Source organism: Physeter macrocephalus, chromosome 1 (assembly GCF_002837175.3).
Source record: "Physeter macrocephalus isolate SW-GA chromosome 1, ASM283717v5, whole genome shotgun sequence".
In the NCBI taxonomy this organism is placed as follows: Eukaryota; Metazoa; Chordata; class Mammalia; order Artiodactyla; family Physeteridae; genus Physeter; species Physeter macrocephalus.
Window position 1 is genome coordinate 84,144,709 of NC_041214.2, and position 23,961 is coordinate 84,168,669.

At 36.2% G+C, this 23,961-nt stretch overlaps 1 protein-coding gene across 2 annotated transcripts in view; it reads right to left on the reverse strand.

Annotated features, from left to right (window-relative positions):
* FGF12 (fibroblast growth factor 12) overlaps positions 1–23,961 on the reverse strand; it is a 608,799-nt gene that overhangs the window by 184,595 nt on the left and 400,243 nt on the right. For both annotated transcript variants that reach the window (XM_024124304.2, XM_007125982.3), the window contains one exon: positions 8,149–8,252. In XM_024124304.2, coding sequence (XP_023980072.1) covers positions 8,149–8,252 — 104 coding nt within the window. The remainder of the gene's footprint in view (positions 1–8,148; positions 8,253–23,961) is intronic.

Below are 23,961 nucleotides of genomic sequence, written 5' to 3' on the forward strand. Positions count from 1 at the left end.
GAACCCGTGTCTCCTGCATCGGCAGGCGGACTCTCAACCACTGCGCCACCAGGGAAGCCCTAAAGTTTTCATTCTTAAATACTGCTTAATACTGCCTGATTCACTAATGACCTAAGAAATACAATTGAGAAATTTTGGATATATGACTACATGTTGGCCTAATGTGCCTCATGGCAAGGTAGAAATAAAAAATATAAAACGTAGTATCATTTTCAAATGATTCAACCAAAGGTCCTCATTAGTGCTGCTCTTAGAAGCTTAATCCTATTTTTACTTTTCAATGAGAAATGCTACTGGAAACACATATGCTAATTTTTTTTCAGTATATTTTATTTAATTTATTTTTTATATAGCAGGTTCTTATTAGTTAATTTTTATAATTAAGGCTAGCCCAGGAGCTAAAGTATTAATATTTTCCAGAAGTTATAATTTCTTGGAATAAAACCGACACCACTTACTACTGAGAACATCATAAGGTAAAAATGGATGCTTACCATCATTTAGTCCTTACTGAACATATAACTAATGACCTGTTGATTCTTTCTAAAGAAAGGCAACCTAATTCCAACAACAGCAACAAAAATTCACGTCACACATTTGCAAGCAACACAGCCAGATTCTTGGGCTAAGAGGATTCCACATATATATCTTCTAGTTGATTAAAAACAACCCAGTTCAGTTAAGAAATATATATACATGAGGGCAAAAAAAAAAAAAGGAGGCAAAATAAGCAATTATTTTCTAGGTGCAATAGCCAAAAATCAACCTACGATGAAAAATAAATAAATGTTATAAAATTTAAGAAAACCACAACTATGTGGAAGGAAAAATTATGCAAATGACCCTAACTGAATATTTAACTATCTAATTGCTGAACAAGCCTCTAATTTGGCTTTTGACTTCCCTCTATTCAGGCACCAGTAACTGCAAAACTCTGTGATTCATCTGGCATTAATGGCTAAGGTGTTTCACTCTCTCTTCCTCCCTCCCTCTCTCCCTCTTGCTCTCCTTCAATATTAGAGACTTTTCAGAGATACCATTACCCAAGAAATATTGCTGCATATGCCTCAAATTTTGGAACATTCCATGAGGAAGTCAGTTGATGGAGAAACTCAAATTCCAGAGTGGGTAACTATTTTGTACCTCTATTCTAGATATGTGTGTTTTAAAAAACTGCCACTTCTTTTCATTATAGAACAGAACCCTTCCAGTGAGAGATGAAGTGTAATGACCAAGTGGCTTCCCAAGAAGATATCCTAGCCAATTTTTGCTTTTTTTTCTTTTATAAGCAATATTTAGTACAGAAAGGAAAACACGACAACATCAGCTATTAAAATTACAATACAACATTAGCTTCAACACAGAGAAGCATGCACAATAAGATTCCTTTAGCAAATTTTCCATGTTTCCATAGAATAGTCATAGGCTATTCAAAGTTGAGCCAGTTAACAGAACTGGAAAGTGTATAAAGTTATAATCAGGAAAATTATTACAACAACCATTAAGACCAGATGGCCAATGAATTATTGTCAAAATTAAACTGCATGAAATGCATCCATCAACTGATCAACAAAATTTTAACAGATATCTTTACATAGGAATTGCAGTTTTCAGTGTTATGGTATATATTAATCTATATTAGATATGATTACTAACTTTAAGGAACTTGCATCTAATTATATAGATAGGGCATGAAAACAAATAATTCCAACAAAAGAAAGAAAGGAAATATACAGGTAAATGTCCTACCAAAGTGCAAAATGTGGAAGTTATTTTTGGCTGCAGAAAATGAGAAAATTTGTAGTTCATCCTCAGTGATGAGAAATTCTGGACATCTACGATAGTGGGGAAGAAAAGAAATTAGAGGAGAAAATAAAAAATATCTTATCCTATCGTCATTTTGTGGGTATAAAGCAGTCTTCTTCCAATAACTTTCAATATTGGCCTTCTCTTTTCTTCTTCCTCAGAGACTCCTTCTATGTTTCTCAATAACTCTTGACTCAGTTTTTCAATATAAAGTCAGTATATTATTGCAATATCGACATTGTCTGCTCTCACTGAAGCATCAGATTTAGGCATGGAATTCTAAAGGCATGTCAAAGAATTATGCTTTTGATATTATGTTGTAACAGTATGGAGTAACACATCCTTAACTGCAGCAGCAAATAGGATAAGAAATGTTGATTTTACAAGTGAACACTGAAATAGATAAACAACAGGACCTACTGTATAGCACAGGGAACTATATTCAATATCTTATAATAGCCTATAAGAATCTGAAAATAATATATATACATATATATATTTATGTATAACTGAATCACTTTGCTGTATACCTGAAACTAATACAACATTGTAAGTCAACAATACATCAATCAAAAAAAATTTTTTTAATGAAGATTGAACTAGAATTTCCTTTTCTTGACCTACCTCATCTATACAGGTATTTGCTTATATCATACACAAAATTTAATTCAAAAGGGATTAAAACCTGAAATGTTAAGACCTAAAAACATAAAAGCCCTAGAAGAAAATAAAGAAAAGTTTCATGACATTGAATTTGGCAATGTAAGGTGTAAATGACATAACCAGGAACAAAGCAAGCTAATCATCCCTATAGAATGGAAATACAAAGCACTGAGCAAGTGGCAGCTGCAGGCCTACTGGGCTTCATGTCCTGAAGGGGGTGGTGTGACCCCAAGTTCCACTCTGGTCAGGTCAATGGGAATAAAAGCCCTCTGTGTAAAATAAAGGACCAGAGCCAGGCTACCTGCTCACACGAGGGACTGGTATAATTTTCCTGCTCCAACTCTTAAAAGGCTGAAATAAAAAATGCTGCTACTTGCTCATCATCACTAACCATCAGAGAAAGGCAAATCAACACCACAATGAGATCAAATCAACCTCTCACCTATCAGAATAGCTATCATCAAAAAGTCAACAAATAACAAATGTTGATGAGGATGTGGTGAAAAGGGAACACTCATGCACTGCTGGTGGGACTGTAAATTGGTACAGCCACTATAAAAAAACAGTATGGAGGTTCCTTAAAAAATGAAAAATAGAACATGTGATCCAGCAATTTCACTTCTTGGTATTTACCCAAAGGAAACAAAAACACTGATTCGAAAAGATATATGCACTCCAATGTTCACTGAAGCGTTATTTATAATAGCCAAGATATGAAAACAACCTAAGTGTCCATCAACAGATGAATGTATAGAAAAGATGTGGTATATATATATACAATGGAACATTTAAAAGAAAAAGAAATCTTTCAATTTCCAACACATAGTTGGGTCTAGACAGTATTACACTAAGTGAAATAAGTCAGACAGAGAAAGACAAATACTATTGGGTTGACCAAAAAGTTCATCTGGGTTTTTCTATAACATGTTATGGAAACCCAATATATGATCTCACTTATTTGTGGAATATAAAAAACAAAACAATCAAAACAAAATGAAAACCGACTCATAGATACAGAGAACAAACCGGTGGTTGCCAGATGGGAGGGGGAGTGTAGGGTTGGGCAAAGTAGGTGAAGGGGATTAAGAGGTACAAACTTTTAATTATAAAATAATAAGACACAGAGATGTAATATGTAGCATAAGGACTATGATCAATAATATTGTAATAACTGTATGGAGACAAATTGTTACTAGACTTACCATGGTGATTATTTCTAATGTATGTGAATTTCAAATCACTATGTAGATTGCATGAAACTAATATAATATTGTATATCAACTGTATTTTTAAAAATGCTGCTAGTATTTTAAGCAAGATGCAATGATAGACATAGACTCACAATGAGAGAAACAAGACCAAGCCATACCCTTGCCCAGGCCCCCTTTCCTAACCCCAATGTTACCCTAGGATGCAGCCTTGAAATGACTCTTAAAATCTTATTCTAAAGTAGGACCACTGGAGGTTGGATAGCAGCAACCAAAAATTTGCTAGAAATTGAGGGCAGACTTCAAAAGAAGAAGATCGTGAAGAAAGAAAGAGAGAAATGGGCCTACAGACCAAAATTCCAAACACATGCAGAACAAATTCTAAATTCTAATATAATCTCAGTCTAATTATAAAAATGACAGCCAACAAAATCAACGATTGAAACATGAATTCATTACAAAAGAAACTAACTTTATGGAAAAGTATAACAAGTATTATAAGAAAGCTCAGAGAGATAAATGAGTTAATAACTTTCTGTAAAAAGAGCCAGATAGTAAAAACAGGAAGAAATCAATCAAGATCAGGTAGATATGGAATGGAAACCATTAAACATCCAAAAATTTAAAGCATAGTGACTGAAATCACAAAACAGATGGCATCATTTCTAGAGCAGATAAATTTGCAAGTTTCTAGTGAAAGTGATTTAAATATTATCAGCACAAGAGACTGGCAAGTATAACAGAGAAATAAAATGTAAATGGGAAGAGTTAAAACTTTCCAGAATTAGAGAAGTCTGATTCTTTGGATTGAAAGTTCATTCTGAATTTCTAACAAGATAATTAGATTTACAACTAGACATTATAGTGAATTTGCAGAACATAAAGTATAAAGAGAAAAAGTCCTTTAAATTTTCCATATAGATAACCTACAAAGGAGAGAATATTAAACTGACAGCAAACTTCTCACAGTCAACAGTACATGCCAGAAGCCAATAGAATATAATTTTCAAAGTGCTGGGGGAAATATAGGTCTACCAAGAACTGTATAACTATCTGAACTGTAATTCAAGAGTGAAAGTGAAAGGAAGGCATTTTCACGGATACCAGAACGAAGGGAATTCACCATCTACAGACGCACACACAGAAAACAGTGAAAGATTTTGTTTAGAAGAAAAGTAAACTCAGAGGGACCGAATTTGATAAACACAAAAACAAAACCTGTGTGCACAGAAATTATTTTAAAGATTGATAAATGTAACTTTTAGTATAGAATAATAACTAATTGTGCATATTAATTTTAAAGTGTAAATAATCCAATTGGTGAGAAGGGTGGTGGTGTTTACTAAGCAAGAAAACGTACTAAGGTCTATCAGCTGTTTGGAAGAAGGACAGAAATAAATAACATGTTTTATTATTTAGCAAATTATATACATATGTATGTCTGTTAAAAAAGTCTAAATCATTAAAAGACTAGAATTATAACCTACGTTTACGAACTAGCAGAAGAATAAAGATAGAATAGGAAAATCTTTCGGTAATGTGAGAAAATAAAGAAGAAAATAGAAGCAAAATGAAAAGCAAACTACAAGAGTAAAAACAAATCTAGATGCATCAACAATCTCATTAAATGCTTATGGATTAAACTCATCTATTAAAATATTTTCAGAATGGATCTGGAAACTTTAGCTCTATGCTACCTAACAGTCACTCGGTCTTTACTACTGTCTCTTTTGTCTCCTGGTAAAGGGGGTGGGGTGAGGGGGAATCAGAAGTAACTGGGGAATTAATTCCTAGCTTAAATATGAATACAGACAAGGTGAATGCCACTAGATAAATGATACCATTTGAGAATTTCTCTTGGATTCTATGTTAGCTTCTTTAGGACCTCTAGGGTTTGCCTTCAGACACACACCACCAGTCCTCCTGCCCCCACCATAATTCCAGGTATGGGCCTTATTGGTGTGCTCAGCTACACTGTTTAACATCAAGTAGGAAACTGCTTTTCAAATAACTTCAAGCCTTAACATATACCAAATGCACATCACGAAAGCCTGTAACAGCCTGTTTTTAACTCCCCACACGGTTCCTGGGCACACTGGTGCCCTCTTGCTGAGACATGCCACACAGACAAGCAGCAAAACCAGTGTGATGAAGGCTTGATACCCAATTCTCCTTCAGGTCCGTCTCTCTCAATGTTGGCCCCCGTTAGTCCTATAACAAAATCTTCAGGCCTATGCCCCTGCTTAAAATTAAAACCCAGAATTTCATACTGTTAGTCCTATCCAGAAAGAGAGTGATTTTGAAAGTAGGGAGCCTGATGCTCAATGTCAGTGAGGCCAAGCTTATAATTAAGAAAAATCGTTCCAGTAGCCTCACAGTACCATACACGGAAAAGAGTTGCAATTCTTGCTATGAGGCAAATTTGATTTAAGTGAAGAGGAAAGCTGAAAACAGGTAACTCAACAGGTCATTACTGGTTTTACTAAGGTGTTAGATCCTTTACAAAAAAGTACCTACAGTAAAATTCTCTAGTCAAGAATTTCTTAAAACCTCTCCTATGGGCTCCCTGTATCTTAAGCCTAGTTCTGAGCAAGAAAAAAAGAAAAAATGTATCTCTAAAAATGCTGCCACATATGAAGTTCAGTTATGTCATACTGAATACCCAGGCTCCTCTCCCAGGAACTTTGGGATGCACCCAACAACGGGCACCCCTCCCTGCCTGCACCCCCTTAACACACACACACACACACACTCACACACACACACACACACACACACACACACTCACACTCACACACACAAAACACACACGGGCTCCTACACAGCTGCCACCTGCTACAATACTGTTGTCAGATGATCAGTGTTTTTCTTCTTCCCAGACCTTTGGAAATGAACTCTGGTTCAGAAATCTGAACTCTACTGTTTTTGTAGAATTACAACCAGAATTATGACCTTCTAAATAAATATAAAAATGAATAACAACCTTCTAAATATAAATATAAATATAGTCTACCTTTAGCTGTTTACTTGATGACTGATTAAATTCTTAAATCAATACTATCCTAAGATCACCTAAATATTTTAGTTTGTATTGCATTCAAAACTTTTTAAAAAAAAGTTTAACCAACTGGAATTATTCAAAACAACATCTGTTAACTGTCCTTTTCTTATTTGAATTCTCACATTTAAAATATAGATTCACAATAACTGGACATTAAGAAATGTTAGAATTATGACACATTAAAAATGAAAGCCATTGTTTTGACCAAAAATGTATCTATCTTTAAGTATTATTTTGAGTCGACCATTGGAAAAAAGTGTATATACACATCTGATATATAAATGCACATTCAGATGTGAATATGTTCAAGAGTAAAATGGCAACTTTAAGGATTCTAATATGAATGACAGCTGTACTACTAGTAAGCAAGCATAGGGTACCAGAGATTCATTTAATTGGTTGTGGAAAAAGTTTAATAAAAGCTATTCAATAATTAATTGAGAATCTAGTGGGCATAAGTGAACTTCCTGAATAATCTTGTCTTATTTAGTGAGATCATAGAAAGCAAGGGTGGAAATCTGTAACCATGATTTTCAAGAATATTTCTTCATGAACTACAAATAGGCAATTCCCTTAGGACAGAGCAGGAATTATATACATACAGAAGATTCAGTGCAGTTGCATTCTCTCAATGCATAAATTATTATCTTGAGAGTGGGACCATTAACTACTTTAAAATATGTCAGGGCTCATAATGTAGCCACTGATGCCACCTAATTTTGTGAGTTTTAGATTCAAAAGAGATGTTAGACAACATGAGGTCCAACACCCTCATTTTAAAAGTTTAGAAATTAAGTCAAAGAGAGGAGGCCACTTTCCCAAAGCAATATTGTTGTTGAAATGCAAATAAAACTCAAATATCCCAGCCCCTAATCCAAAGCTCATTCCATCAATTCACATGTCTTTAAAGTGACCAGTTATCCCAGGAATCTGACAAATTAGGTACTATACAGTTTTATTAAATACAAACAAAAACATAGTCTCTTCTGAAAGATTTTTTTCTCCACAACAAGCCAGAGAAGACTCCCAGACAAATTCAAGAATTTAGCTTCCTAAACCACCCTCTGTGCTTGAAGGAGAGGTAAAAGGAGAAAGGAAAAAAATGTTTTACCTCTTGAATTAAACAGAAAGGTAAAATTCAAAAGATTATCCTCTAGAAGTGAAAGGCAGAAAAAGAGAATTTGTGTCACATGGAGAGTTGCTAGGTCCTTCTCAACAGAGCATGATCTTTAACAATGTAAATTATAAAATCTTCATAATAATCCTGATATACTGGGTCAGAAAATATACATTGACTTCAACTTGTAATTTTCTTCCCTAAAATAACGGTTACTTCATTACTCTCCATGCCAGTTTATGTGCGCGCGCACACACACACATACACACACGAACACACAACAAGGTACTTACTGAGCTGTAGAGATAGCCTTCACCATTCATGGCCACATAGAGGCTGGCCTTCACCCCTTGGATGGCCACCACACGCAGTCCCACAGGGATTAGATTGAAGAGGGCTAGAGGGGAAAAAAGGAAGAGAGAGGAAAGGATCAGTGAACTTTTGAATAAATCATCTTGCTTCTTAAAATGACTCTTTTTGAAGATTAAAACCTATGAATTGAAATTAGGAGAGAGAGAAGAGTTCTAAGAGTGAGGAGAACTGGCTTCTTGCCTCTGCACTGTGACTAATTACTATGTGACTTCAGGTAAATCACATAAACTCATCTGCAATAAAGGGATTAGATTAGAAGGACTCCAAGGGCCCTACATGGATCTGAGAGTCTAGGATCTCTGCTCAGTGAAATGAACATATACTCAAACAGTATAAGATGATTTTTTCTAACAAACAAATAATTTGAACCAAAAAATTCTCAACAGAAGAAAACATATTTGGAATCATAAGTAATAATAAAATAAGATCTTCATAACATATGCCAGAGCTTCTTTCCCTTGTGGTCCTGAACACTGTCTTAAACACACAGATGAACACAAAAACCACTGGCTCATCCTTAACTATGCTAGTGGCAGGAGAACATTTCTCTTCATATTTCAATTTTTACACGTAAATATAGATAGATAAATAGATGTATCAATGGTTGCTAGATAGCTTAAGCTCTAACAGATTTTATATCTTGGGAAATATATATATATATATATATATGCATAATTATGCACAAACCATTAAAAATCAACTTCATACATTTAATTCAATATCCTAAGATAAAATGAAAACATGCTTGTAGTCTTTAAATATTTGAGTTGTCCATCACTGAAAATATTCAACAGTCTACTTGTCTACTTGGAGAAAGTACTCAAACACCAGAAAGAAGATAAACAAGAAAATAATCCATTTTTCTGTCAAAAATGTATTTCTATGAATTATATATTCCTATATAGCACTATTTTAGTTAACATTAATATTACAAAATAAGCATAAGCATAAAACATTGTCCCCCTCCCGAAAGAATTTATATTACATAAAGGAGGAAAGCAATCATATAACTAGGCTGTATAGATGGCAACGTGAATATGAACTAAATATTTATGACAGCGTGCATAAGAGAATAGCCTTGCAGTTCACTTTAACATCCTGACTTAGTTAGAAGTTCTTATCTATCTTTTCTACTGATAAAATTCCCATCGTTCTGGTCATTTTCTCAGTTTTGAATATAAGATATATATATATATATATATATATAAATTAACCTAGGGATTACCATTAATCAGGAATGCTATTTTTCTGGGCTTCTCTCAATGTGGGATAGTAAGCTAAACACACCTACACAGTATTTGGCTTTTAGTCACATGTTCAATTGGTAGTTGTAAAGGATCAAGCCTAAGACCACAAGTTTAGTATAGCAGGATTCAATTCCTAGATATTTGACATCAGACCCGTCTCTTTGCCTCCTTGAACCTTTTCCCTCATCTGTCATGAAAGTTGAGACTAGATCTTAGCAGACACTTAAGAATTAATAGCTGCCTTAAGTTGAATCTGTACTAGTTTCTGTTCCTCCAATATTCTTACCACTGTCAGAGAGAGCTAAGACATATGGAATAATCTGATACAGTGTATAATGTATATCTATAATTAAATGTAATATATGCATTCTATATATAGTCTCTATGTTACAGAAGTTCAGGGAAATGGAAGATCTGTGTTCCGAAGTGTTCAAGAAATGTCTCACACAGAAGATGAGACCCAAGTTGACACTTAAAGAAGGGACAGAAGTTGAGTAGGCGAAGATCATAAACATTATAGTAGGGCAGGAAGTAAGTGGTTCTTCAGGGTAGTGGATGTGTATAGGAAGGGACTGGCAGATTGAAGGATTTGATTCATGTTGGGGAGGAATGAGAAAGAAAACCATGTAGACAAAGTAGGGATAAATAACTGAGAGTTTGTCACTTTAGTCTTAGAGATCTAGACTTTACCAAATGGGCAACAAGAAGTGTGGCATATGTAAAGATTAAAGCAGCAACACAGATTACAAAAAAGTGGGAGAGATTTGTAGACAAAGTAGTTTCTAAACTCACCACTCAGAAGCTACATGCCTTTGAGCCACTCATTTAACCTCTCTGCTTTAGTTTTCCTGTCTGTAAAATGGGCATAATAATCCTTACTGCATAGAGCTGAAAGAAGAATCAAATGCATTATCATGTTCTTGAAAGTATTTCATAAACAGAGATGTGTTCTCTCTATATGAGTTATTTGTCATTAATATATGATTCTTCTGCTTGTCAAATAAGGTTACCAAAGGGTCTGATGTAAACCGACATATCACCTAATATCTATTGATTCAGAAGATTGCTTACTTATAAAATAATACTCTATCTTTGTGCAACACAGTTTTCAGTGTTGATAAATTCATCATTGTATTTGACCCTCAACCACAAACACTATGAAGAATTTAGGACAGAATGATTATCCTAATTTTTAGAAGGGTAAACAGATTCAGAGAGGTAACCCAGGTGGAAGTACAACTGACCAAAGGTTTTCTGGCTCGCTAATGTGGTTATCTGCCCCAAATATCCTATTTCCTCCTCCTTCCCTTTTAAGTTTAATTTCCCCTAATAGTCATTCTCACCTTCTCAAAAAGTAATAGACAATTTAGCTACATCTCTGTGCATATCCTGCGGCTAACTGTGGCTATGGACTCAGTACTGGCCAATGAAATGTAGGCAGAAAGGTCTCTGTACTCTTGAAGACCCTTTCCTTAAAGACAACTGGCCTTTGCCCTCTTCCCTACCCTTTGCCTTACTGCTATTTGGAGGGGGATGAGTTGAGGTGGCTAGGTGATCTCAGGGCATGAAAACAAGGGCTTCCCCCTGAGCGAGTGATGGCAGGTGAGCTGGAAAGAGTGGGGTCTTCCCTGAGGACCTTGTGGAGCAATGGCACCAGTCTAGCTTCCAATTACGTAGGTCTGGCTTTTATGTGAGAAAAAGTCCTTGTTATTTTAGTCTGTGCAACGCTGAGCCAACCCTAATCCTAACTGACAGAAATTGCTGACGAAAGCAGAGTCAACACGTAAGGTACAAACATGTTAGGTACTCATATATTGTAAATAAATGTAACCATTGGAAAATATCAAGTTTGATGATGATTCTTATGAAAAAGAGTAATGAAATCCAAAATTGTACATAACGTCTTTCTAAATAAAGATTTCCCAGGACAAATGCTAAGAACATTGGTTCATTTAGCTAAAACAGGGGTAAAAAAAGCAACTATAAAGCTTTTCTTATCTGAGGAAAGTGAGGAAACTACTAAAGCTAGGCAGGGACAAAAACAAGAAACCTGTGTGAAAGTTTTATAGAAACCATAAGGTGATAATGGCTTTTAGATGGTATGCTTTGGGAGATTTAGCAAGTTCATTAAAAACAAAATAGTAAACAATTTGGAATGAGAGTTTTTAGCGGTAAAAGCTAAAAACTATTCTCTTTGGGAGGGTCTGCATCTGCCTCCTAAAATCTTGAAAAATGGCTAATGACTTACCCTTATCTATTATTTATCTTCCACGTAGCACACTGGCTCTAGTCCTTTGTTATGCAGTGACAATTCCTCCTGAATCTCCAGTCTTCCTCTCCATCCTCAAAGCCACTGGCCTAACTCATAGGAACTGGGCCACACCATTCTTCCAAGTAAGTCCCTTGCATCTACTCATGCCACTTCCCTGCTAACAGTTCCCTGATTGATACCTCTAGTGAATACTCATTGTTTACAAGATAGATCCAAAGCCTTTACTCTGACCCTCAATGCCCTTTCGCACCTAGCTGTAAACCACACTTCCAGTTTATCACCTGTCACTCATTCCATTCACCATAAGCAGCTTCACAGAGCTTTTTGCTATGTTCTAAGTTTCCCCCTTGATCTTAACTAGACTGGATTTATTATTCTTTAGGAAAGCCTATCTTCCCTATTTAACTGAGCCATAAATCTTATCCAGATCCTTCAGAGACAGTTGTTTCTTTTTCCATAATTATTTATTTCATGGGCATATCTCTGTTATGGTATTTGGAACATGGTATTATAATTATTTGTTTACGCATCTGTCGCCATCCTTAAGGACTCTTGAGGGTAAGTCTCTGCAATGTCTACCCCAGTTCTATGTTCATATCTTATATTCAATAAATGTTATTGATTATAAGGGTCATGAAAAGACACATTATTTCTAGGAACATTATTTCTAGGAAAAAGTTGCTTTTTAAGATAAAAAGAAAATTAAAAACTTAAACGTCTCAGCCCAGTATTCAAGGTTATGTACATATAGTCACAGCATACATTTCTGCCCCATTGCACTACTCACTCTAATATATTTATTTACTGCCTCTAGTAATTTGATCTTTTTCTTCCTACCTTTTAACTTCATGGTTTTGCTTACTTCACTGCCTCTGCTTGCAATGTCACTCTCCCCGTATCTTCATACCGAAACCCCTCCCATGCTTGAATGATACACCAAATACCAAGTGCCTTCTCTCACTTCTCAGCTCCCCTAGTTCTAGATTTATACTGTATTTATCACAATTTTTAATTTTCCTTAAAAAATATTTTTTCTTTCCTAATCACAACTAGTTTATAAGCTCTCCAAGATAAGGATCACACCTAAACCACACTTGTATAACATGGAGAAAAGGAGAAAGCTGCGGAGGAAGAAAGAAAGAGAGAGACAGAGACAGAAACAGAGAGAGAGATTAAGAGAGAGAATAAGCAGGATAGTAGTACATATTCTGCTTATATTCAGGATTCAGGATCCCAGGAAACATTTGGTGAATAAAGACTACAATTATAAGCCAAATAAGAATCCAAGCATCTAATCTGACATTCAAGCATCTTCTCAATCTTGTTCTTTCCCAAACGAGTATTTCACTCTAAATCTTATGTAAATCTGACTCATATTTAAAAATGAAATAACGGAATCAGTGCTGCTGAGGTCCGTAACAAACTCAATCACTGAACCACATGAAAAAGGTAAGAAAAAAGGTAATAAAGGGAAATGATAGTTTATTCAACAAATGGTACTAGGAAAATTGGATATCCATATCCAAAAGAATGAAACTGGACCCTTATTTTATATCATACTCAAAAATCAACTCAAAATGGATTGTAGATCTAAACATAAACCTGAAACTGTAAAACTCGTAGGAAAAAAACATAGAGGAAAACCTTCTTGACATTGATATTGGGAGTGATTTCTTGGATAAGACACCAGAAGCATAGGCAACACAAGCAAAAATAAACAAGTGGGACTACATTAAACTTAAAGCTTCTGCACAACAAAGGAAACAATCAACAGAATGAAAAGGCAACCTAAAGAATGGGAGGAAATATCTGCAAACCATACATCTGATAAGGAGTTAATATCCTAAATATACAAGTACAACTCAGTAGCAAAACCCACAGATAACCCAATTTAAAAGGGCCAAGAGACTTGAATAGACATTTCTCCAAAGATGATATACAAATCATGAGTAAGTACATGAAAAATGCTCAACATCACTAATCATCAGGGAAATGCAAATCAGAACTACAATGAGATATCGCCTGATACCTGTTAGAAAGACCACTATTAAAAAAAAAAGATAACAAATGTTAATGAGGATGCAGATAAATTGGAAACTTTGTGCACTATTGGTAGGAATGTAAAATGGTGCAGTTATTATGGAAAACAGTATGGAGGTTTCTCAAAAAATTAGGTGTAGAACCACCATATGATCTAGCAAACCCACTCCTGACATATATCCCAAAGAACTGAAATCAGGATCTCGAGACTATATCTGTCCTCTTATGTTCACTGCAGCATTATTCACAATAGCCAAAATATGGCAACAACTTAAATGTCCATGGATGGATGGGTGGATAAAGAAAATATGGTATATACTTATAATGGAATGTGAGCATTTAAAAAGAAAAATATCCTGTCATATGTAACAACATGGCTGAACCTGGAGGATACTTTGCTAAGTGAAAAAAGCCTGACCCAGAAAAACAAGTACTGCATTATCCCCATTATATGAGGAAATAAAATAATCAAACTCATGAAAGCAGACAGTAGAATGGTGGTTGTCAGGAGCTAGAGGGAGGAAGAAATGGGTAATTGTTGATAAATGGGTATAAAGTTTCAGTTATTCAAGAAGAATAAATTCTAGAGATCTGTTGTAAAACATAGTACCTACAGTTACTATTATATTGTCCACTTACAAAATTTGTTAAGAGAGTAGATATCATGTTAAGTGTTCTTATTAAAAAAAAAAAAAAAAAGCAAAGGGGATTTCATGGGTGTATGCATATGTCCAAACTCATCAAATTGCATACATTAAACATTCAGGTATTTTTGGTATGTCAGTTATACTTCAGTAAGGCTGCTTTTTTTTTTATAAGTAATGAAGGAAATGGTAGATGAATTGCATTGATACACCCAGTTCTCCACTTCTCCCTGTATCTGTGCTTTGCCATATAAATTTGCAATTCTCTGAAAGGATATTCTGCCCTACCCCTTGATACTGGGCTGAGCCATGTGACTTGTTTTGGCCAATAGGATGTCAGCCAATGCAAGCAGAGTCTTGAAAAAGAGCTCAGGTTGGCTTGTTTATGCTTTTCCCTCTGCCACAACATTGAGAAGAACATGCACAGACTAACCCGCAGGTCCCATGAAAAGGATGTAAGACACCTAGAGAACAACAGAGTGGCCTCGGTAATCCACCCAACACCATTCTAGATTAATTGATTGATAGCTGACCCCTAGATATGTAAGCCAGACAAGATCAGTAGAGTTGCTTAGCCAAACACCCCAGACACATGAGACATAAATACTTGCTGATACATGCAAATGGGGCTATGTGATTGTTGGGTACATAGCATTATTGTAATAATATATAAAATGAATAGCAAGTTATTCACTGGGGGACCTGGGTGATGGATTTGAAATTTCCTGCTATCTTATAACAAAAAATTCTCAAATTTGATAACAATCCTCAATAGGTACCTGAAATGATTATAAGCTGTGAAGCTAAGTAAACTTTTATAAATTAAAAAATAATAATAATAAAAGGCCAATGTTGATTACTCATGCTACAGGAAGGACTGAATCATTTTTCTACAGATAGTGTATTATAAAATATGAAAAGATGTTCAAAGATTATACAAACAAAATAATGGGAAAGAAATGTATAGACTTTTACACATCAAGTAATTAATTAAAATATTTTATTACTTCCCTGGATTTTATAATGTTTGTGATAGGTTTCAGCTCTTTAAAATTTAATCTTTTATGATTTATTTTCTCACTCTACTCATTTTTGTACCTCAATTTCATTTCACTGTTATATATATTTTTTATTTTTTCAAAGGGGATGCCCAAAATTGTATAAGTTTTAGGACCTACAAAACTTAAGTCAGTCTCAGGTTGAAATTTAAATGGAAGAAGAGAATGAAAGAAAAGTAACTAATAAGAAAGGAAAAACTGAAGAGATTATACTCCTTCAATGCCTACTTTTTTTTTCAGGCATCATGGTAGGCATTTTGACATGTAAAATGTCATTTTAAAAATAAACTAGGGACTTCCCTGGTGGTGCAGTGGTTGGGAGTCTGCCTGCCAATGCAGGGGACATTGGTTCGATCCCTGGTCCGGGAGGATCCCACATGCCGCGGAACAACTAAGCCCGTGCACCACAACTACTGAGCCTGCGCTCTAGAGCCTGTGAGCTACAACTACTGAGCCCACATACCACAACTACTGAAGCCCACGAGCCTAGAGCCTGTGCTCCACAACAAGAGAGGCCACTGCAATGAGAAGCCTGCGCACTGCAATGAAGAGTAGCCGAGTAGCCCCTGCTCACCGCAACTAGAGAAAGCCCGTGCACAGCAATGAAGACCCAACCCAGCCAAAAATAAATAAATTAATTTTAAAAAATAAATAAATAAACTAAATTGACTATTTGGCTTTATTTCAGGATATAAAAAGCCCTAATTTGAGGGCTCACGGGCCCAGCCGCTCCGCGGCATGTGGGATCCTCCCAGACCGGGGCGCGAACCCGGTTCCCCTGCATCGGCAGGCGGACGCGCAACCGCTGCGCCACCAGGGAAGCCCCGGTGATGCATCTTTTTGAGAAAATGAAGAGGAAGGGAAGATTTGGGGGAATCTATTACAACCAAGATACTGGACGTCTCATAAAATTATATTGGACTAAAAAAAGTACTTTGTAAGAAATGCTATGGTTTTTTTTTTTTGGAACAGCTCTGTGGGCTAGGTCCCTTTCTTTTTTAATTTTTAATTTTTGGAACAACTCTGTGAGCTAGGTCTTTTTCTTTACTTTTCATTTTTTTGTTGATGTATAGTATTATGTAAGTTATAGGTATACAACATAGTGATTCACAATTTTTAAAGTTTATATTCCATTTATAGTTACTACAGAATACTGGCTATGTTCCTTGTATTGTGCAATACTTCCTTGTAGCTGATTTATTTTATACTTAGTAGTTTGTAACTCTTAATCCCCTACCCCTATCTTGCCCCTCCCCACTTCTATCTCCCCACTGGTAACCACTAGTTTGTTCTCTATATCTGTGAGTCTGTTTCTTTTTTTGTTGTTATATTCACTAGTTTATTTTTTACATTCCACACATAAGTGATATCATACAGTATTTGTCTGTCTGCTAAGTGAAATAAAAGTGCTGTGTTCTTATTCAACTTAATTTTGATCTGCCTATTATCCACACAAGTTATCCCAGTGACAAAAAGGTAACAATCCAAAACACATCAGAAAGCACTTAATGTTACAACCAAAGAAGATGCAAAGAAGAAAGAGAAGAGGAAGAGAAATAGGGAGGGAGGGAGAGAAAAGTTCATTACAAATTCTTCTTTACAACAGGTAAATCCAGTATCCTCTCAAGTAACTTCTAAAGATAGACTCTTATTGCTTGTAAAAATGTACAGATATAAAAGATTACACTTGTATTTTGAAATTCTGGGTTGAATTTGCAGAACGTGCAGAGAAAAAGACGCATTTTATGACCCATTAAAAACCCAAATAAATTTATAGTGGAAGATACTGAGATAGAACAGAGATATTTGGGTTTATAATCTGTGCATTCTCAATATCAGATTGTCTTGAAAATTCATATCATTTCCCACACTTCAAAATGTTCTCAATAAAGATGTTTTGTTAAAGTGTAAGTAATATCATATCCTACAAAATCTTAACCTAAAATTAAGTTGGAACCAGGTTATTTTCACCTATAATCCTATAGTCTCTTACAATAACACGTGTAATTATAATATTTACTATAATTTTTGTAGGTCACTCACTTGGTTTTCCATTAGTCATGAAATTAATATTTATTTCTGGCATTTATTTATCATTTAATAAGGTCAATTCTCCTCCCCTCCCCATTTTCAATAGGAAAATGCTATTATTGAATAGTCAGCAAACTAGGAGATAGTCTGAGCTCTTAAATCCTCCAACACAAAAGCAGTTACTTAAATTATGGTACAATGGAGTATTCACTCAGACAAATTAATTATTCACTCATCCTAATTCCACAGCATTCCATACACAGCACTTATCACATTGCTTTTTCATATTTATGTCTTTGCCTGAGTCTCCCTGCAAAGTAGGAATTCTTCAAAAGTATGAAATTATGTTTCTTTTTCATCCAGAGTGCATTGCACAGTAGAAGCTAAAATAATTGTGATCATCAAATTTAACCTTGAAAACAACATTTCTTACAGAAATTAAGGGAAAGATGTAATTTTCCCTACTTCTTTAGCTTTAAGTCAAGAAAACAAGACCAAGGTGAGGACTAAACTTCAGTCCAAAAAGCACAGCTCTAGTTCACGAGCCCTAGCTCTAACATTTGACAGCTTTATGACCTTGATGATTTGAAGTAAGGTAACCTCCCTGAGCCTTCACATCTGCTCTGAATGTTTCACTGACTTACTAGGCAAATCAATTAAGATAATAATTTTCTTAAAAACTTGTTATTAAACTATAAAAGTAAAATACAAGGTATTATTGGTATTGGTAATGGCGTTGTTACTAAACCTCCAAATCTAGAGCTTTCATAATAGGGGCAAGGGTCGTGGACGCCTGGGTCATCACTATCTCATAATGTAACTTAAACTTCTTAAAATGTCATGGGAGAAAAAAAATGTATTTCATTTTATATATGTAAGATCCAGTAAGCTAAAATAACTATATATCTAAAATAAAATGTAAAAATTGACATACTTTAGCCTATGTTGATTCAGTGCTTTCAGTCAGCGTGCCTTATTTTGTAAACAATTGGTCCAATAATTCAACTGTCTGACTTATTTTGCCCAGTGAACTTACTGACTGATTAGTAGTTTGGGGCTTAGAGACTTAAATTTTTTCTTCCAAGCATTGGCTGAGAGCAAACATTGTGGATTTTCAACTTAGTGAAAATGAGCAACATGATGATCCCTTTCTTTGACAGGAGCTAGTAGAAATATTTGCCTTAGCTTTCGTAGAAAGGCCACCACTGGCTTTTGTTTGTTTGTTTTTTGCGGTACGCGGGCCTCTCGCTGTTGTGGCCTCTCCCGTTGTGGAGCACAGGCTCCGGATGCGCAGGCTCAGCGGCCATGGCTCACGGGCCCAGCCGCTCCGCGGCATGTGGGATCTTCCCGGACCGGGGCACGAACCCGCGTCCCCTGCACCGGCAGGCGGACTCTCAACCACTGCGCCACCAGGGAAGCCACCACCACTGGCTTCTAATCCTGATATTATCGTATAACCTTTCCTGTGTTACTTCAAAGATGTTCAAAAACTTGCATAATTAACAAGTCAGTTCAATGTGATTCTTTTTTTCATTAAGGTGAAAAATGAAGCATATCACTATTGATAATGAAAGCAAATGCCTGTCATCACTCATCTGCTGCAGCCTATTTGTCTTATACAGAAGACTCATCTCACATTCCATTTGAAGAATTCAGTGAACAGCCCAGGTGTCACTCCATAAGATCAATGGGCAAAAACATCCTCCAGGAAATCTCTGCATGTTTTGAAGATTTTAGATTTGTATCTTCTACAAATCTTCCATCAAACACTAGGTTGCCAAAACTGACACTATGGCCTATTAGGTTTATTCATGAATTCATCACCTGCATTCCAGGCACTGCAGTGGTGTAAAAGACAGGCACGGTACCTGCCATCATGATGATGAAAGTCTAAAATAGAAAAAAATAACTCCACACGTGTACTCTGCCTCCATCTTTACATATGGGGGCACTGAATTCAGCTCAAAAATGTGGTTTTGCCAGAGTCATGAAATCAGCCAAGGAAGGTACACTTAGGTGCTGAGGGCTATAAGGCTATATAATACTGTTGCTCTTAAGAAATATAAGAGAACTTCTAGTAACCACAACCTAAATAGTTGTAAAGAAAGTAAGAAAAAAATGAAACTATAATAAATAAATTTGGAAGCCTTAAAAGAATTTTTTCAGCGAAGCAGAAATGCCCCACCCAGAAAATATAAAACCTTTAGTTCTTAGTCAAAATTACACACAGACAACACAAGTTAACTTGCTTGAGATGGTTTAGGTATGTTCAACCAAAGCTTTACATTTCATTATCACTAATTACCAAAACAAGAAAGCACTTTTGAAAATTTATGCACGTAACATTGATGAGCAATTATATATTTAAGGTGTGGAAAGCCAGTGAAAAAGCCACAAAGGAAACATTCATGATTCCACTCAATTTACGTTGTCATTGACACGCAAATGTTATATTTACTGATCCCAATGAATATATATATATGTGTATATGTATATCCATTACCAAAATATTAAGTGGATCTATAGAAATAAATGTGTTAAGATATTTTTAGAAATAGAGAAAAAAAATTGAAAAATAACATGATGATTTTGTCATTACTCTTCTCTACCTTAAAATCTCTCTTTTAGCCCATCACTACTATTATCCCACCACATTTCACCTATTACTCTATTGCACTGTTCAGTAACTTTCATTGGTCCCCCACATCCTAAAATGTAAACTTTAGACTCCCCTATGTGTCAGTTAAGGCACTCTAAAATATGGTCCCTTTGACACTTCCACATAATCTCTTTGCTTCATCCAAATTAGCTCAATTTCCCCAACATGGCAGGAACTTTCTCCACTAGGTGATTTTTTTTTTTTTTTTTTTTTTTTTCAGTACGCAGGCCTCTCACTGTTGCGGCCTCTCCCGTTGTGGAGCACAGGCTCCGGACGCGCAGGCCCAGCGGCCATGGCTCACGGGCCTAGCCGCTCCGCGGCATGTGGGAATCTTCCCAGACCGGGGCACAGACCCGTGTCCCCTGCATCGGCAGGTGGATTCTCAACCACTGTGCCACCAGGGAAGCCCTCCACTAGGTGATTTTGTGCCTCCTTAATTGAAATGCAGTTCTCCTAATCTTAGCTTACATATTTTGTTCCTATTCTTCAAGATTCAGTTTAAAATCCACCTTCTCTGAGTACTATGGCTTTTGGGGATTGCTTCCATCTCCGGAATCTCGTGATTTTCTAATCACTTGGCAGTACCAGTGGTACCTTGCATTATTAAATTTTGTTTTACATACACGTTCAACCTCGTCTACTATCCTGGGAGCAGCTAGAAAGCAGAAATTGGACTGCAGTCATCTTTGTAACCCAGTAACTAGAACCCAGTTGGTCCTCAGTATGTTGGAGTTAATGAAGATGAGGCATGAGCACGGCGTCCATGAAACTCCAGTCATTCTTTTGTAGCTGCCTGAAGCTATGTCTTAAGAAGTCGTTTGAGGCTTGGCCACAAGAAATGTTGTGAGAATTTATTGACATCTGTTGTAGACCCAGGAGGGGCCATTTATTTGTCATCTCCATCTCGAGGGCCTCCTTTTACAATAAAATATCATGGAATATTCCATACCAGGACAGCAATGATTTGCACTGTATTTAAAACAAATATCTTATTGTATAACTCTGTCTCAAAGATTTTTGCTGCATATCACAACCTTCGGAGGAGTTTTTTTTCTTTTTTTAAAATTCTGATGCCCTGGCCATACCCATGCCAATTGAATAAAAGTCTTCAGAATTAAACCTAGGCACTGGTATTTTTTTAACCATTTCAGATGATTCCAACATGCAGCATTGTTAAAAAGCAATTTCATATTCAATAGGTCTGAAGTGGTTCTAACAAGCTCCCAGGTGATGCCATTGCGTAGCAAATCTTACCAGTCCATAGACCAAAGGTAGGTGTGGCCAGTATTGGCATCTCCTGCAGCCTATCAGAAAGGCAGAATCTCAGGTCCCATCCAAGACCCACTTAATCAAAATGTGTGGTTCAACAAGATCCCTAGATGATCACTATGCACTTGAGGTTTGAGAAGTACTGTTCTATAGAGTGGTTCTCAAAGTGTGGTCTTGTGAACATGTTAGAAACACAAACACTCTGGCCCTTCCTCCAGACCTACTGAATCACACATTCTGGGGTTAAGGCCCCCAGAGCAGTAGTTTAACAAGTCCTCCAGGTGATTCTAATGCAGACTAAAGTATAAGAAGCAATTTTCTAGAAAAAAATCACCGTTCTTACACTTGACTGCACTTTGGAATCATCTGTGTGATTTTAAATGAATACTGATGCCTGGGTTCCATCCTCAGAAATTCTGAATTTATTGATCCGGGCCTCAAGTTTTTTAAAAGGTATCGAGGTGATTCTAATGTGCAAAAATTTTGGAGTCACTGTTCTAGAGGACTTGGATATAGGTGGGAGGTGGACTGTCTTCCCTTGCATCTTAATAGGACTTTCCCTTCTCAGATTATCAGAAGAATCCAAGGACTGAGGACAGATATGTAACTGGATTCCTTCTACTGCCCCCACCCCTGAGGGAAATTCCAAGTAATTTAAATAGGTTTAATCCTATTTAAATTAGACTTTGATCAAATTCCCCTGAAGATGGGAAGGCTGGGTCCAGGACCTAGATGAGCACTGAAGCTGTAGATGAGGTTCCAAAAAGGCTGTTACACAGTTCCTCTAAGCTCTGCTCAAGTCCTACATTTTCCCTGAGATTACTCTGGATCATACTTCAGGTAGCATAGATTTCTCCTCTCTAGACATTCCAAAGCACTTCCTTTCAAGAGGGTAAATTTGATATTATATACTTGAAGTCTTTACATATAATTCCCATTTTGCAGATGACAAGCTACGGTTTCAAAGTGCTAAGCAAATTGCCCAAGTTTATGAAGCTGCTAAATAGAGAAATGCATATTAATATCCATAACTGTCTGTCTCTAAAATCCTATGCATATTAATATCCATAACTGTCTGTCTCTAAAATCCTATGGACTATCCACAACACCACACTGCTTCCCCACGTATCAGGACTGATCCCTGGAACATACAAAAGCAACAAGAAAAATGATGTCTCTGCCAATATCTAAGTAAGAGGAAGCAAAGAGAGGCTTTCTTTAGGACATTTTAAAAAATTCAATTATAATACTATGGAGTGGGCTTAGTAATGTTATACAGACATATTTTGACATGGGTGTGTGCTCCACATTCTGTCTCAGTGTCAGGGAAAGCAGATGTACTAAGTGCAACTTCACTAGATCCTGGCAGGATGCCTACTCAGTACCACTCTATCTATCTAGGCTACTGAATAATACATGGAAATATATATACACACACAAACACACACAGCCTACACACCTCAAACTTCCCAAGTCAGATATATTTAAAAGGCAACCAGATTATTTAAGATCTTTAAAATTATTGTATAATGGTTTACTATTTCAAAAAAAGTTTAATTTATAGTTGAAATACGTTGAACATATTCAAGAAAAATCCTCTCAAGTTCAATGTTTAGCCTGCAAACCACCATAATATTTTATAAGTAAGTCATATCCCCTTCGTAATACTTTTTTAAAGTGTTGTGAGAAGAATGCAGTGGTATGATTTTTAATGCACTAGGAAATATTAATGAGGAAAGAGAAATTAGGTATTCAGCATAAAATGGTAAAGGCATTAACTCTGGAACTAAACTCACTGAGTTCAAATCCTGGGTCTATCTTTTAATATCAGTGCGACCATGGATTAATTATTCAAACTTCCTGTGCCTCAGTTTACTCATCTTCAAAGTAGGAATGATTACAGTACCCCCTTTATAGTATGGTTATAATACTTAAACAAGTAAAATTTATAAAATTTTCATACGTGTACTAGACACTTTAGCAAGTACTCAGTAAACATTTCCTATTATTATCTAATGTGGCCCAAACTCATACATTAAGAAATAATGCTTGGGGCTTCCCTGGTGGCTCAGTGGTTAAGAATCCATCTGCCAACGCAGGGGACATGGGTTCGAGCCCTGGTCCGGGAAGATCCCACATGCCGCGCAGCAACTAAGACCGTGTGCCACAACTACTGAGCCTATGTTCTAGAGCTGGCGAGCCACAACTACTGAGCCAGTGTGCCACAACTACTGAAGCCCACACGCCTAGAGCCCGTGCTCGGCCATAAAAGAAGCCACCGCAATGAGAAGCCCGCGCACAGCAATGAAGACCCAATGCAGCCATAGATAAATTAATAAATAAATAAAAAGAAATAATGCTTGGCACATAGGTGACCGTTTTATTTTTCAAATCCCTCACTTTAAATACATAGCTATTTCGTACTTCAGGGTGGGCAGTATGCTCTGGAAAATATTGGTCCACTTGAGAATAAAGTTATAATTTATCCCTTGCTTAGTTGGAGGCCATAGACTG